General features: G+C 41.0%; 1 protein-coding gene across 2 annotated transcripts in view; it reads left to right on the forward strand.

Annotated features, from left to right (window-relative positions):
* The window catches only part of ANAPC16 (anaphase promoting complex subunit 16), a 32,192-nt gene that overhangs the window by 7,996 nt on the left and 7,857 nt on the right, over positions 1 to 16,339 (forward strand). For both annotated transcript variants that reach the window (XM_081328999.1, XM_081329000.1), the window contains exon 2: positions 6,112 to 6,269. In XM_081328999.1, the coding sequence (XP_081185125.1) occupies positions 6,128 to 6,269 (142 nt within the window). In that variant the 5' untranslated portion in view covers positions 6,112 to 6,127. The remainder of the gene's footprint in view (positions 1 to 6,111; positions 6,270 to 16,339) is intronic.

A 16,339-nucleotide genomic window follows, 5' to 3' on the forward strand; every position in this document is an offset into this window, starting at 1 on the left:
AAATAGCCCTTTATGGAACTGATATTAAAAAAAAATAAGGCAAGGAGGCATTCTAAGTCCATTCCCTTCCTAAGTGGTATTGTTCAGTCATGCCAATGTTGATGATTTAATTTGTAGAAAGTAAGCAAACGGCAACTCCTTGAAGCCCTAAACTCATGCCCAATATGTTCTCTGAAAGTGAATCAAGCATTACTTTGAATAATGAAACTAAAGTATTATAATGGGGGGGGGGGTCCACAAAGGCTTGATGCAGTCTAGTGCTTTAAATCTTGAGTTAAGTCTTAGTGATCCATGGTCACAAAAGGTATTTAAAGGAGGTCTCTGATAAAGAGAAGTTTGGGAACCACTGTTTTAGAAGATGCATTTCTTTTAACAAACACTGGGATGCTATGCTGGGCCATTGATTAGATAGTGTGCCTGTGAAATAGACAATATGGGATATTATAATGAAGAAAATATTGTTGAACATAGATTCAACAACAGAGACTCCACTTTCTTGCATAAGAACAGGGTAGAACAATGACTAATGGCCTTCTTTTACGGGTCTACTATAGAGAGCGTCCTTTCGCACTGTATTGTGGTTTGGTAATGCTGGCCTGACAGCCACGAATAGGAAGACATTACAGAGGGTGGTGAGCACAGCACAAAACATCGTGGGCTGTCCCCTGATACCACTGGATGACATCGCCAGGGCCCACTGCCTTGGAAGAGTGAGGAAAATTCTCAGGAATGACTCACACCCTGGTCGGTACCTCTTTACTCTCCTACCATCGGGTAGGAGATACAGGAGTATAGCCAGCCATACCAACAGGCTGAAGAACAGCTTTTATCCATGGGCTGTCAGGCTCCTGAATGGGAAATAACTATGTATGATTGACTTGCAAGGCCAGTGTGTTGTGCAACTAGCTCACATGGTGTAACAAGATGGTGGGTTTGTTGTCACTGTGAGTTGTGGGGGGGGAGGCACGAAGGGAGGCTCAGCCAATCTCACTGTATACATGTTGTACTTTGATAATAAAGCTTCATTCATTCGTTCAGATTTAATAATGACTGCAATAGATTTTCAGCAATTAACGGAAGGCAATAGCTGCATGGTAGGCATATATTAACAACTGAAAATTCTGTTTTGGTTGGGAGAGCAATAAAACCATATTTGGTAAACAGTCTAAAGCACGGGTGTCAAACTCTCCGTATCGTGACTTTTTTTGCATTGCTGGAGCTGTGGGGTGCACGGCCTCTGCATGATCCTACATGCTGGCAGTTTGACATCCCTAGTCTAAAGGTTTTATTAATTCTAACTTTGAAATGATATGACAAAGGCTTAGCTTGCCTTTTAATAATTATGATGGGGCCCAGGAATTTGTAATAGTTGAACAATCCTTTTGCCACCTTTTCACTCAAGAAGCATGACAGTAATTTTGTAGTTCTACAAGTGCGCTGGTTGAAGGGATGAAGAACGACTATTCATTTTCACAAGAGATACAGGTTTTCCTTGACTTGTGACTACCGTGTTTTCCCGAAAGTAAGACTTAGCCCAAAAATCTAGCTGATTTTTGGGGGGTGGGCCTAATATAAGCTCTCAATTGGCAACAGCATGATTGCTGTCTTTATTTTGTAGTTTTATTTCAACATGAAGTAATATTTTGGAATGTGCAACACAAATAACAACAGCAACAAAAGAATGTAGTACCATGGCCATAGTGCTGTTTTGTGTGTGGTCTACTCATCTATTGTTGGCATAAGAACATCACTGGAACTCAAAACTATTTGTTGTGATTAGCAAATAAAAGTCATTTAGAATTCTCACAGAAATCCATGTCAACAAGAGCTTTTCATTCTATGCACAAGTATAGGATATACTGTAGATATTTGCTTGAAAAGAAAATAAGGGAGGCATCTTGGATAAATAGAATGAAACAGCATGAGAAGCAACTATATAAACTATAGTGGGATGAAGGTTTAAACATCGCCCCCATTTGAAATTGACCTGAAATTAGGTGCTACAAGATTTGAAGATTAGGATTTCTAAGTTCAGGATGCCACCATATGGATACAATTTATATTGCATTTATCTGTGAAAATGCCTGTCAGAAATAAATGCAGCTGGCATAGCTCAGGAGACAGAACAAAGGGGAGAAAAATTGGAAGCTGGAAATGTCCCAGCATCTGCCTGCCAGCCAGTAAAGATTCCTAGGCAGGCAAAAACTGGATAATTTACGGGTTTATTCAATTCAATCCCATAGAAGCAGATGCAGCCTTCATTCATTTTGCCTCTTGTCTTAAAGAAACCTGAACTTTAAGGCACAAGGGTGCTAATGTAAATCTCTATTTTTTAAAAATTGACAGCATAGTCTTATGTTTATTCACTCCATTTACTGAGCTGTCTTCATCCCTTTTTCAAGTGTGCATAATGCTTAAATCTACTGTAGGATAATGAACTATATTATAACACTCCCCCACAGACTATAAACAGACGGAATTTTATTTCCGTCATTGACCAATAAAAATACAATCAATAAACAACACAAAAGCTATCCCCTCACAACAAGAACTATTAAATCAGACCCCTCACATCCTTGACATAGTCTATTTCAACTTCTTCCCTTAGGATGCCGTTATAGGATATTGCATGCCAAAACAACTAGACTCAAAGACATTTTTCCCCCCATGCCATCATTCTGCTGAACATCTAACTCCCATAATACTGTCTTAGGCCTAAAAGATATTTACCCATGTAGTAGGCTGTATTGCTATTATCCCTGTCATCTTATCTTTCTTGTCTCACCTTTTCTCATCTTTCCTACTGTCTTCTATTGGTATCTTATGATTTATCCTTTTTATCTTATGATTATTGTAAGTATGATTTATGAACTATGACCTATTACTTTGTTGTTTGTATGTACACTGAGAGCTTATGCACCGGAGACAAATTCCTTGTGTGTCCAATCCCACTTGACCAATAAAAAATTCTATTAGCAACCATTTGTGGGCAAAGCTTACAAACAACATACCACAATTTTGCTAATTTTAGAGGAATACATTTAACATAAAGTGCAGATAAAAGCTATCAGTGCCCTGTCCTTGCAGGTTATTTAGTTTAGATTTGCTAGCTGGAAGCAAGTGTGAAAGGTGCTTTTGATTTGCTGATTTAATTTATTTACTAATTTGGGAGGACTTTATTATAGTGAATGATAACTTATTCATAATGTGTCATTACAAAGATATTAGGCCACATTCTGGACTATATAGTAAATTCGTTTCTGTTGGAGGAAATTGCAAAACTACAATAGCTACGGTATATAAAATTGGGTTTTATAGCAGCGTGATCTTGGTTAGTTGATTTAAACGTTTTGTATTACGAAATTTTGCATTGACAAACAGTGGGAACTTGATGCAATTGTCTCATGAACTTTTCCCTCTCCATGCATTTTGTATATTTTATAACCAAAAGTGTTTTCAGCAATCCAGCTGTCTTCTGCACCAAGACTTTTCGCTAGTTTGCAGAAGCTAATTTCTGGTTTTATGGGATATAATTCTTCCAATTCCTAATTAAAATTGTAAATCTATCCTAGCAACCTAAGATTTTCTGGGTCTCTCATTCCATTAGGACAGGGGTCTTCGAACTCGGCCCTTCTATGACTCATGGACTTCAACTCCCAGAATTCCTCAGCCAGGCACTCGGGCTGAGGAATTCTGGGAGTTGAAGTCCATGAGTCATAAAAGGGCCGAATTTGAAGACCTCTGTATTAGGATATTAAATTTAGTAGCTAGAACAGTAAAGTGTACAATGGACCAGAACACAAAGTTGTACTTGATTGGTTGGCTAATGCTGGCTCATGCATGAGGCAATCTACGCTATGATTGGTTGCTGTGGGTGTAAATGGGCAGTTTCCCTTTTTCCCCACCTTTTTCTTCTGTGTGCACTGTATGCTGTCTGGATTTACCTCATGATGTTCCAATGTTCCTGACTGTCTTGTCTGCTGTAAATCCAAATGTTAAATATATTTATTTATATAAAACAAGACGTTTGTGTTAGTGTCTCTGACTTTTTTAAAGACAGGTGCTGTGCAATCAATCCCCTGACATATTCAGATGTCCAGCCCAGTTAGATTGCAAGTCGAGTCAGCCAGGTGTTGCCCTCCATTAAGACTTTGATTTGTGCTCTGGAAACAAGCTTTCACCATGCCAGAAGTCATCAGATCAGCTTCCAGAATTTTATTCCTGGATTTCATCCAGATGGGATAAACGTTTATATAATCTCTGCAACCAAAACTTTGTTAATCCTGGCCCAAAGAGAAACCTGTGTTGGAATTATTTCACCTACATTTTGTAGCGTGCGTTGATTTGTTAGCAGATGGCATTGAAACAGATTTACTTAAAACGGGTTAATGTCTCAAATTTCCTTTTAATATTTCCTCATCCCATTTAATAATAAGGTAAAGGTAAAGGTTCCCCCGCACGTGCGTGCTAGTCGTTTCCGACTCTAGGGGCCGGTGCTCATCTCCGTTTCAAAGCCGAAGAGCCAGCGCTTGTCCGAGGACGTCTCCATGGTCATGTGGCCAGCATGACTAGACGCCAAAGGCGCACGGAACGCTGTTACCTTCCCACTGTAGTGGTCCCTATTTTTCTACTTGCATTTTTACATGCTTTCAGACTGCTAGGTTGGCAGAAGCTGGGACGAGTAACAGGCGCTCACTCTGCTACGCGGCACTCGGGATTCGACCCGCCAAACTGCCGACCTTCTGATCGACAAGCTCAGCATCCTAACCCACTGAGCCACCGCGTCCCTTTTATTTAATAATACAAGCATCTAAATCAGAGGTCCCCAACCTATGGCCTGCGGTCCACTACCAGGCCATGGCCTCTTGGGCACTGGGCTGCATGAGTAGCTAGGCAGTGCACACGCACATGTACACATGCTCACCCCGCTCGTGCCAGTGTTGCCTTGAGTGTTGCACAGGCAGCGGCAACACCGCTAGTATTGTGCAGGTGGTGACGTTGCCATGCGCAGGCAGCCGGTGGGCAGAGGTACGTCACACGCAGATGGCGGCATTGCCACAAACCTTGTGCGGGTGGCAGCAGTGCCACAAGCAGGCAGGCTGCAGCGCAAGCCTCGTACCGGGGTGACGGTGCAAGCCTCGCGCCAGTGGCAGGATCACTGTGGGCTGCTGCACGAGCCTCACGGGCGACAGTGCAATCGTCGTGCCGGTGGTAGCGTCACTGAGAGCCTTGTGCACATGCTCTCAGCCCTTTTTGTGTGGTGCGCATGCTTGCGGCCTGTTTGTGCGTGCACACATGTTTGCCGGAAAGGTTGGAGACCTCTGATCTAAGTTACAAGACTTTTGATTAGAAACAGATTTTATAATTTAATTGGATATATGGGCAAAAGGGGATCCAATGCAAATATGCTGATACTCTTCCAAGTAAAAAAGTGGAATTAAACCATTACGTTAGAAGTCAGTTTTAGGTATTTAAAGACTAATCTCCTTAGGGGTTACATTACCTCTCTCCCCTTTTAAAAGGAATTTGATTTACGTGATGCTTTATCCAAGATAATATCTACTAAAAATTTGATAACATCTGATCATTCAGGCAAACTGTCATCTTTAAACATAGCCATTTAAAATCAAGTCCCTTTATTGATTCCTTGACAGATGACAACACATGCATTATGGAATAAAATGTTAAAAAGTTAAATGGGGAAACAGCATGCAACTGCAAATTGAATCTTTATTTACAAAAATATTTTCAGGGTTCTTATATTCCAGGAAGGCATTCATAGAAAATGAAAATGATAAAAGGTTGCAACCCCAAAACATGTAAGATGACATGAGGGAGCTTCGCCAGTTTTCCTTTTGTTAAGTGGGACTTTTGTAATTGGCCAGTCTCCACTTAGTGACTATTTTCTGATAGAAGCCATAGCTTCTATCTCAAAATTCAAGATGTGTTTACTAGTGCAGAAAAGCTGAGAACTCTTGACTTACAAGACTGCTAGTTCAAACACATTTTTTTATATAAGCCATACTAGAAATGGACATGTTCTTTGATTGATTGATTGATTGGTAGCTATACTACCTAGCGAAGCTTTTTTTCTCTTTCTTCTACTTTCAGGTTCAAGGGGGCCAAAATGGCAGCCTCTACTTCATCATCATCAGCTGGTGGAGTAAGTGGAAGTTCTATGACTGGATCTGGGTTTAGTGTCTCAGATCTTGCCGCACCTCAGAAAGCCCTGTTTACATATCCTAAAGGAGCTGGAGAAATGTTAGAAGGTAAAAGTGTTCTGCATTATTTGATTTGTAAGCCAAGATAGTAGTGCTTAATACTATGGTTGTATTCACAGCCTCAGTATACAAATTTTTTTAATCTGAATGTGTTAAATAAATGACAGTGGCCCAGTTGATACATAAAGATAATTAAAAATGGATGGATTTCTGCAGTGTTCTAAGCCAAACTAATCAGACAACATTATGACTCATCTATAAACTGAACAATTCTCCCCCCCTCTCTCTCTCCCTCTGTGTGTGTGTGTGTCCGTCTTTATCTGTGTGTGTATGTGTGTGCTTGTACACACACATCTTTCATGCAAAGACTATTGTGTATCACTGAGACCACACTGATTCTTCTTCTGAATTAGGTCTGTGTGAAGAAAGTAAATATTTTTTTTGCCTAAGAATAAAGAAGCCAATAAGCAAAAGCACGTCACAACAGAAATGTTGGCACTACAAACAACCTGATAGTGCAGTGAAACAAAGTAATAAAATGGGCAGTGTCTTTCTTCAGGATATTGCAGTGCATCCATAGTTATTTGAGAGGGGAGAAGAGAGAACCAGCAAAAATATACATCTGTGTGAAATGACATGTTCGCAAGACTGGCGTTATGCACTGAACATATTTTTCAAAAGAGATTTTGACATCATTTAATGTGAATTTTTCTGCTCAAGTTATATTTTTCATTGATTAAAGGTAAAGGTAAAGGTTCCCCCGCACATGCGTGCTAGTCGTTTCCGACTCTAGGGGCCGGTGCTCATCTCCGTTTCAAAGCCGAAGAGCCAGCGCTTGTCCAAGGACGTCTCCGTGGTCATGTGGCCGGCATGACTAGACGCCAAAGGCGCACGGAACGCTGTTACCTTCCCACTGTAGTGGTCCCTATTTTTCTACTTGCATTTTTACGTGCTTTCGAACTGCTAGGTTGGCAGAAGCTGGGACGAGTAACAGGCGCTCACTCTGCTACGCGGTACTCGGGATTCGACCGGCCAAACTGCCGATCTTCAGATCGACAAGCTCAGCATCCTAACCCACTGAGCCACCACGTCCCTATTTTCATTGATTATGTGCCATCAATTCAGAAATCATTCTTAATAGCCACGTAGATAGACCTTCTCCACAATAATCCATTCCCAACTTAGCCTTTCATTGTAGTTAGTACTGTATGTGAATATTGCAGTGGTCAAATCTAGGAGGCCATGGAATGGGATGAGAAAGAAAGAATCATTGATGTATAAATTCTCTGGATGTTCAAGATTCTTGCTAGGGCAAATTAGTCCAACGTCTTGCAAATTTTACCTTTCTTGCATTTTTATATTCATTGTAAAATGTAGAAAATGACTATCCTCTTATCTTTTTCAATCTTACCCTTAATAAACTATTGGGAGGAGTCTGCCTGATGAGTCTGCTTGATCAAGACAAATTCAATAGATGTCTTGGTTAACTTCATTCTGTTTTCTGGGTTATTAGATTGTATGGCATCTTTTATTTTTTGGGTGCCCCAAATATAAAGGGTTTTGCTATTTCCTTGAATTTCATGCAATCTTACTGCATTCAGGTTAGCAGAGTCTTGAGACCAGATGGGGATGCTTTTTCTGATGTTGAGATCAAAAGTTGATGCTTCTACCCACTTTCAAAAGCTGCAGCTAAGGCTTCTAGGGAGTATTTAAATTTCATTCTTACTACACCTTGGTTTCCAGTGCTACTTACTCTGGACCAAGGGCTCGTGGAAGCTGCCATTGCAACTGTTTGCCATTAGATCTTCCAACACTATGGTCCCGCTGAACAACATGTAACAGATGCAGTGTTATCGATCCTTAAAGTTGCTAAGAAGGATTGATATGGCATTCTCACTTTGCTGAATGGTAGCTTTTTCCTTGCTTTACCCAGGAGAAGATAAATTCTCTTCAGTTCCCCTTCCATATAATTTTTAATTTTATAATTTTTAAATTTATTCTTTCATTAGTCCTAAGGAACTACCATTGCTCATGTTATATTTAACTGCCGAGGTGGCATTCTACATTCTTCTTGAGATAAGGGAGTGTTCAGTTTTGGTCTGTTAGTAGAAAACCGTATCCTACAGTCTTCTATAGAATATCCCAGTAGAGAGGAAGTAATTCCTGCAACTGTTCTTCATATGTTTTAGCCTCCAGGCCCTTAATCATCTTTGTTGCTTTACTGTGATGCACCAGTTTTTGGATTTCCATTCTTACCAGCCACGTGGCCATTGTTAGGAATGATAAGCATATAACTCAACAACATCTGGAGGGAGATAGATTGCCTTCCTTACTTTGATTGGACGAAGGATACAAATAGTCTATCTTTATTGCAAAAGAATCCATAAACAGGAACCCTGCTATTAGCTATGTCTGATATGCCAGGTGTGATTCACTCCCGTGAAAAGATAACTAAGCCTCCATCACCCGGGGGCTGCTAGCCTCAAGTTATATACAATGAAGTATTGCAACTAATATTAAAACAAAAATTCCTAATGGCTCAGATAGTAAACTCCATTATTTCTAACCAATGTAGCCATTGGCTATAAGTGGCTGAGAATATCAAGGTGTGTAACGTAAAAGATCTGAAGGGTACCCGGCGGAAGGGCTGGTATCAGCTACACTTGGCCGGTACTACCGTAAATAACTGCATTGGCTTTTTTGTGTAAACACAATGCTGAGTAATGGTGATTTCCTTTCATTGTTTTGCCATAGCTGATAAGGAAGAGAACAAACGAAGAACTATCTTCATGATGGTGTAGACATTTGCCTAGTACTCACTGGTGATACTATTTCAATGTAGAAAAAACGCCTTTTCCAATTCTCAAGCATATTAATTTTGTGTTTTCTCTCTAATTAGGACCGGTATGGAATCTACATATTGTTTTGACATTAGTGCGATTTATTTAATACAATGTGCCTTTATTTGAATATTTGAGTATTTATAAGTTAAACAAGGGACGCGGTGGCTCAGTGGGTTAGGACGCTGAGCTTGTCGATCGGAAGGTCGGCAGTTTGGCGGGTCGAATCCCGAGTGCTGCGTAGCAGAGTGAGCGCCTGTTATTCGTCCCAGCTTCTGCCAACCTAGCAGTTCGAAAGCACGTAAAAATGCAAGTAGAAAAATAGGGACCACTACGGTGGGAAGGTAACAGCGTTCCGTGCGCCTTTGGCGTCTAGTCATGCCGGCCACATGACCACGGAGACGTCCTCGGACAAGCGCTGGCTCTTCGGCTTTGAAACGGAGATGAGCACCGACCCCTAGAGTCGGAAACGACTAGCACGCATGTGCGGGGGAACCTTTACCTTTACCTAAGTTAAACACTAGATAAAGCTAAACTTCATGAAAAGTAGTTGGAACGTGGTGATGCAGCCTAGTTGCTATTCCATTCTGCAGGTTCTGAGCTTACCTTCCAGTTAAACTACAGGTAATCCTCAGTTTAACAACAGTTTATTTAGTAACTGCTCAGAGTTACAACAGCACTGAAGAATGTGACGTATGACCGTTTTTCACAGTTATGGCCTTTGCAGCATCCCCATGATCATGTGATCAAAATTCAGCTGCTTGGCAACTGGTTCACATTTATGACCGTTGCTGTGTCCCAAGGTCATGTGATCAGCTTTTGCAACCTTCTGATACGCAAAGTCAATGAGGAAGGCAGATTCACTTAACAACCAAGCTACTAACTTAACAACTGCAGTGATTCACTGAACAACTGTGGCAAGAAAGGTTGTCAAATGGGGCAAAACTCAGGTAACAAATGTCTCACTTAACAACAGAAATTTTAGGCTCGATTGTGGTTGTAAGTCGAGGACTGCCTGTAGTCCAATCAATGGCTTAATCCTGGCTGGAGTAGTAAAGCTACCATGTCTAGAATGGGAAACTTACTTGTGGAGATAAAAGAATGATGGAGCTGAGAACCTATTAATCCAATGCAGACAATTCTGCCAGTGGTTATTGTTCTGTTCTGTTCTGTGTTTGATCCTGTAGGAGGATCTGGCAGGGAAGATTTGGCCAGGAATAAATATTACGGAATCATATCAATAGCAATAGTTGTATCTGCTGTGCCTTACCTCAGTGTGGTGAGAGCTTGTGGTCCAACTGCTTTTGAAACAGTTCGGCTAATTTTGAAAAACAGTTATGTGGCAATGAAGAATACCGATTGAGAAAGAAAAGTTCAAAGCAATCTGTAGAAAATTAGCAGCACAATTCTTTGGAATTTGGCCTTAAACTCTCTTTTTACTTCTGCCAGTAGCTTTCTCTAAAGTGGTGATATATAGGGGGGGGGGTTGCATCAAGGTTAAAGTGATGATTATTTCACCTTCAGGTTAATAGGTGTGTTTATTCTTATAAGAGTTTCATTAGTCTGGAAAGTATAATTAGCTGTTTAGTGCCAGTTGTAGGATGGCAGGTTGTGGTTGCTAGACATGCTGTGGAAAATTCCAGGTTATTTCATATTTGCAAAAATCTTAACTCTTAAAAGTGTTTAATTGCAGGTCGTTCTACATGGGTATACATTTGAGAAATTGCAAGACTGTTTTTGGTGAGTGGCATGCATAGTGTATTTTTTTTTTAGCAAACAAGGAAGTAGGTTCAAAGAAGAAAAACGTTAGCAGGCCTACTGAAACAAGTTGCTTTTTGTTGCGATGGTGGTAGCTTTTCTTGGATTGGAAATGCACACTTGAATTTGAACTCTTCTGGCTCCTTAGGTTGGTTTCTGTACAAGCAGTAACAGAATTCAGAAAGATAGTATGTGCTATCTACCAGAACATAAGCAAGTTGAAATCCCATTGAAATAAATAGGCTTATAGGTGCTGGTTCTTACCTATAAAGCCCTACGTGGCTTAGGCCCGGGATATTTGCAGGACAGTCTACTGCTAGGAACGACTTCCCATCGCCCGGTGCGCTCACACAGGGTGCCGTCGGCTAGACAATGTTGGCTGGCGACCCCCAGGGGGAGGGTCTTCTCTGTGGGAGCACCAGCCCTGTGGAATCAACTTCCCCTTGAGCTCCGGATGGCCCCGGATCTCCGGTCCTTTCGTCGCGGCCTTAAAACATTTCTCTTCCATCAGGCTGACCTGGACTGACAATAGGGATTTTTAAATAGAATATTTTAAATATTTTATCATTTTATCATTGGGGCTTGTTAGTTTAATCTTTTTTAACATTTGTATTATTGTGTTTTATTGTTGTTAGCTGCCCTGAGTCCTTCGGGAGATAGGGCGGCATATAAGTCCCAAACATGAATAAATAAATAAATAAATAAAAGATACTTCACTGTGTTTGAATTATGTCCATTTCTGACACCCAGTGCTTAAAGACATCTATTTGTTCTTTGTGCATTTCCACAGCCTTAAGCGAATTATCTATTCTCACTGTGATTTTATATTGAGTTGTTGAATTCATATGCTCTGAATATTGGCTGTCAGTTTTATGTCACAGCTGCTAGCCCAAGGAAAAGAAACTTTCAATTTATAGGGCAGATGCAGCTCTCAAGCCTTTTGCAATCAGCCGCAGAGTTCCTTCTTTGTGCTCCTTCATCAATTAACCAGGGAAAAAATATTGATTTTTTTTTTAAGGAGAATCAACTAGACAGTCTTTCAAAGTGTGTCTCCCAGGCAATAGTTGGGTTAAGATTAAGAGTGGTCAATTTATACCAGAATTTATAAACGAGACTACAGATAGTCCTTACGTTACGACTACAGTTGGGACCAGAATTTCTATTGTTAAGCAAGGTGCTTGTTAAGTGAATCACACCTGAATTTATGACCTTTTTTGCCATGTTTGGTAAGCGAAACACTGCAGTTGCTAAGTGAATTATGTGGTCTTTAAGCAAATCCAGCAATCAGCGACTCCGTGATGCTGCAACCATTGTCAATACATGCTGGTTACCAAGTGCCAAATTTTGATCATGTGACCGTGGGGATACTGTGAGAGTTACAGTGCAAGGACTACTTGTAAGTCACTCTTCTTAGTTCCACTGTAACCTCAAACAGTCGCTAAAAGAATGGTTGTAAGTCAAGGACTACCTTAAGATTACATATGAGCTGAGCTCCAACTGGACATCACTTTACTGTTAATTCAAACCAGTAGTAGGCTTCCTTACCAAAATAATAATAATAATAATCCTGCCCTCTTGATGGGATGGGGCAGACAAATAAGAATGTCTTTACTTTTGATGTAAACTGTAAATAAACTGCAGGAAGACAAAATACAAAGGTTGCATGTTTGCCCCAGCCTACAGGGCAAATTTTATTTTTCAAAGCACCAGAAGGCAAAACAAACAATGGATGGAAACTAACCAAGGAGAGAAGCAACCTAGCAACCTAGAACTAAGGAGAAAATTCCTGACAATGAGAACAATCAACTAGTTGGAATAGCTTGCCTCTAGAAATTGTGGGCGATCCATCACTGGAGGCTTTTAAGAAGAGACTGGACATCCATTTGTCTGAAATGGTATAGGGCAGGGGTCCCCAACCTCCCAGGCCATGGCCCACTACTGGCTGTGGCCTATTTGCAACCGGTCCGTGTGAACAGCGGGCCAGCGTGGCCACACGCGTGCATGCCACTTGACTTGCATGAGCAGTTTGCCAGCACGTGTGCAGGTTCAACTTGCGCAAGTCAAACAACGGGCGCATGCACGTACACACCAGCCCGCCGCTCACACAAATTGACCTGACTGCATGCGTGCCAGCCCGCTATTCACGAGGCTGGTTCTCCTCTCCCGCCCTTTGCCGGGCTGCCAAGCCACAAAGGTTGGGGACCGTTGGAATAGAGTCTCCTGCTTGAGCGGGGAGTTGGACCAGAAGACCTCCATGGTCCCTTCCAACTAATGATGATGAAGACGATGACGATGATGACACACCTCACCTTTCCTACTGCCAGAGGACTGATGAATGGCCAAGCATTAGGGCTAACTTTCCCCAATGCTATCCAGCTGGTTATTTTTGTTTGTTTGTTAGAGTTTTGTCCAGGAGCTTAAGGCATTCTCAATGGAATTCTCTTTCATTTAATTCCTGCATTAACACCTTTGTGTGGTTGGTTGAACTCTTGAGTGACTTGCCCAAAATCACTCTGCAAATTTCCAGGCCTGAGCATTAGTTGAATCTAGGTCTCTTCAGTCATAATTCAGCACCACCTACACCACACTAGCTTTCATACTGGCTCTTTCTGGGCCCTGGGCAAACAGTCACCTCCTAAGAAAAACAGGACGCTGCCCTGTTTAGACCATCAACTAATGTTATATTGGCAGTGTGTTAAGCCCTAAATATCAAAACTCCTGCAGCAGACTAAATAATAAGTTGCAAGACATTCAGCTAAGTGTCAGCAGATCATGGATGTATAAGACTGGTGTAAGTTAGGGCCCCACAGGCAAATTTGTTTGCCTAATCGTTTCTCATGTCTCCTAAGCACGGAGTAGGAATAAGCCAGCTATATTATGTCAATGAGTCCTGAAGAACTGAGTGCTGAGTTGGTTCCAGGAAAGCAGTTGAATTGTGTTTTACTATAGAGGGCAGTATATACATGCATAAACACACTTGCCAACTGATTATGCTTATATACAGCTGCTTTTTCAGTTTTAGCTACTCTGCTATAAAGCAAACTAAAGATTCTGTTTGAGGCTGGTAGTTTGCAGCAATTCATTTTTTTAAAAAATCAATCTAAATAAAATCAAATTTGTTGGGCAAGGAACCTGGCATTCATCAAGACAGGCTTTTCACAGGACCATTGATCCCTTTAAATGCTTTGCTGACGATTCCTACCTTCCTTTGCGTCTCCAAGATGGGACACATGAAACTTTTGTTCCCTGTTGTGCAATTGCCATCTCAATTTTAAACCTGTTTTGGGGGGTTCGTGATTCCATTTTTCCAAGGAAAGATCTAGAGTTAAGCAAATGTGAATTGGGAAAGTTACTACCAGCTATCTCTTTTAGATTTGCTGAACAAAATGAAGGGTTTGGAAATGTGAGTAGCTCGTCATTTCTGTGTCTTCTGCAGACCAGAGCTGCTTATTCTGCCAAGAACTTCCTCTGAAAATGGGCAGTGCCATTTCCCACCATTTTCAGATATGTAAGACATGAAAATTGTAGCATCTGAAAGAATTTTAACTACAAAAATCTACAACTGCCAAGAATCAGCAAAAAAGTAAAAAGACATGTTATAGTGAGGGGAAAAATTATTTGATCCCCTGCTGATTTTGTACGTTTGCCCACTGACAAAGGAATGATCAGTCTATAATTTTAATGATAGGTTTATTTTAACCGTGAGATACAGAATAACAACAAAAAAGTTATAAATTGATTTGCATTTTAATGAGTGAATTAAGTATTTGATCCCCTATCAATCAGCAAGATTTCTGGCTCCCAGGTGTCTTTTAAACAGGTAACAAGCTGAGATTAGGAGCACTCTCTTAAAGGGAGTGCTCCTAATCTCATCTTGTTAAAAGACACCTGTCCACAGAAGCAATCAGTCAGTCAGATCCCAAAATCTTCACCATGGCCAAGACCAAAGAGCTGTCCAAGAGGATGTCAGGGACACGATTGTAGACCTACAGAAGGCTGGAATGGGCAACAAGACTATCGCCAAGCAGCTTGGTGAGAAGGTGACAACAGTTGGTGCAGTTTTTCGCAAATGGAAGAAACACAAAATAATTATCAATTTCCCTCGGTCTGGGGCTCCATGCAAGATCTCACCTTGTGGAGTTTCAGTGATCATTAGAACGGTGAGGAATCAGCCTAGAACTACACGGGAGAATCTTTTCAATGATCTCAAGGCAGCTGGGACCATAGTCACCAAGAAAACAATTGGTCACACATTACGCCATGAAGAAGTGAAATTCTGCAGCATTTACAAGGTTCCCCTGCTCAAGAAAGCAAATGTACAGACCCATCTGAAGTTTACCAATGAACATCTGAATGATTCAGAGGAGAACTGGGTGAAAGTGTTGTGGTCATAGGAAGCCAAAATTGAGCTCTTTGGCATCTACTCAACTCGCTGTGCTTGGAGGAGGAGGAATGCTGCCTATGACCCCAAGAACACCATCCCTACCGTCAAACATGGAGGTGGAAACATTATATTTTGGGGATGTTTTTCTGCTAAGGGGACAGGACAACTTCACCACATCAAAGAGACGATGGATGGGGCCATGTACCGTCAAATCTTGGGTGAGAACCTCCTTTCCTCAGCCAGGGCATTGAAAATGGTCGTGAATGGGTATTCCAGCATGACAATGACACACGGTCAAGGCAACAAAGGACTGGCTCAAGAAGAAGCACACTGAGGTCTTGGAGTAGCCTAACCAGTCTCCAGACCTTAATCCCATAGAAAATCTGTGGAGGGAGCTGAAGATTTGAGCTGTCAAACGTCAGCCTCAAAACCTTAATGACTTGGAGAGGATCTGCAAAGAGGAGTGGGACAAAATCCCCACTGAGATGTGTGCAAACCTGGTGGCCAACTACAAGAAACGTCTGACCTCTGTGATTGCCAACAAGGGTTTTGCCACCAAGTACTAAGTCATGTTTTGAGAAGGGGTCAAATACTTATTTCACTCAATAAAATGCAAATGAATTTACAACTTTTTTGAAATGCATTTTTCTGGATTTATTTTATTTTATTCTATTTTTGCTGTTTTTCTGTCTCTCACTATTAAAATAAACCTACCGTTAAAATTATAGACTGATTAGCAGAGGATCAAATAATTTTTCCCTCACTGTAAAGTGATTTCTAAGTATCAAGAGGTTGGGCAGCCATGTCTTAGACAATCAGTTCTGCAATTGGTGCCTCCAGAAGCAGCTGTCAAGAACGGGATGATAGGAATTACAATTCAGAACATCTGGAAGATACCAAGTTCATAAAGATGGTTATCTCAGAGATTGTATAATGGCATGTTTGAAAGTCGATAATGCCAAGTAGCAGGGAGCCTGTATTTGTGAGAATTGTAACTGGACAATTGAGAGAACAAGATAATTTTCTGACTTCAATCAATTCGCTTAGATTTCATGTTTGTGAATGAAAATAAGAACTCAATTCAATTCATTCCTTATAGGAAATACCTCAACACGTACTGTCAAGTCTCTATTGTT

Source organism: Vipera berus (assembly GCF_964194415.1).
Source record: "Vipera berus genome assembly, chromosome: 5".
Taxonomy (NCBI): Eukaryota; Metazoa; Chordata; class Lepidosauria; order Squamata; family Viperidae; genus Vipera; species Vipera berus.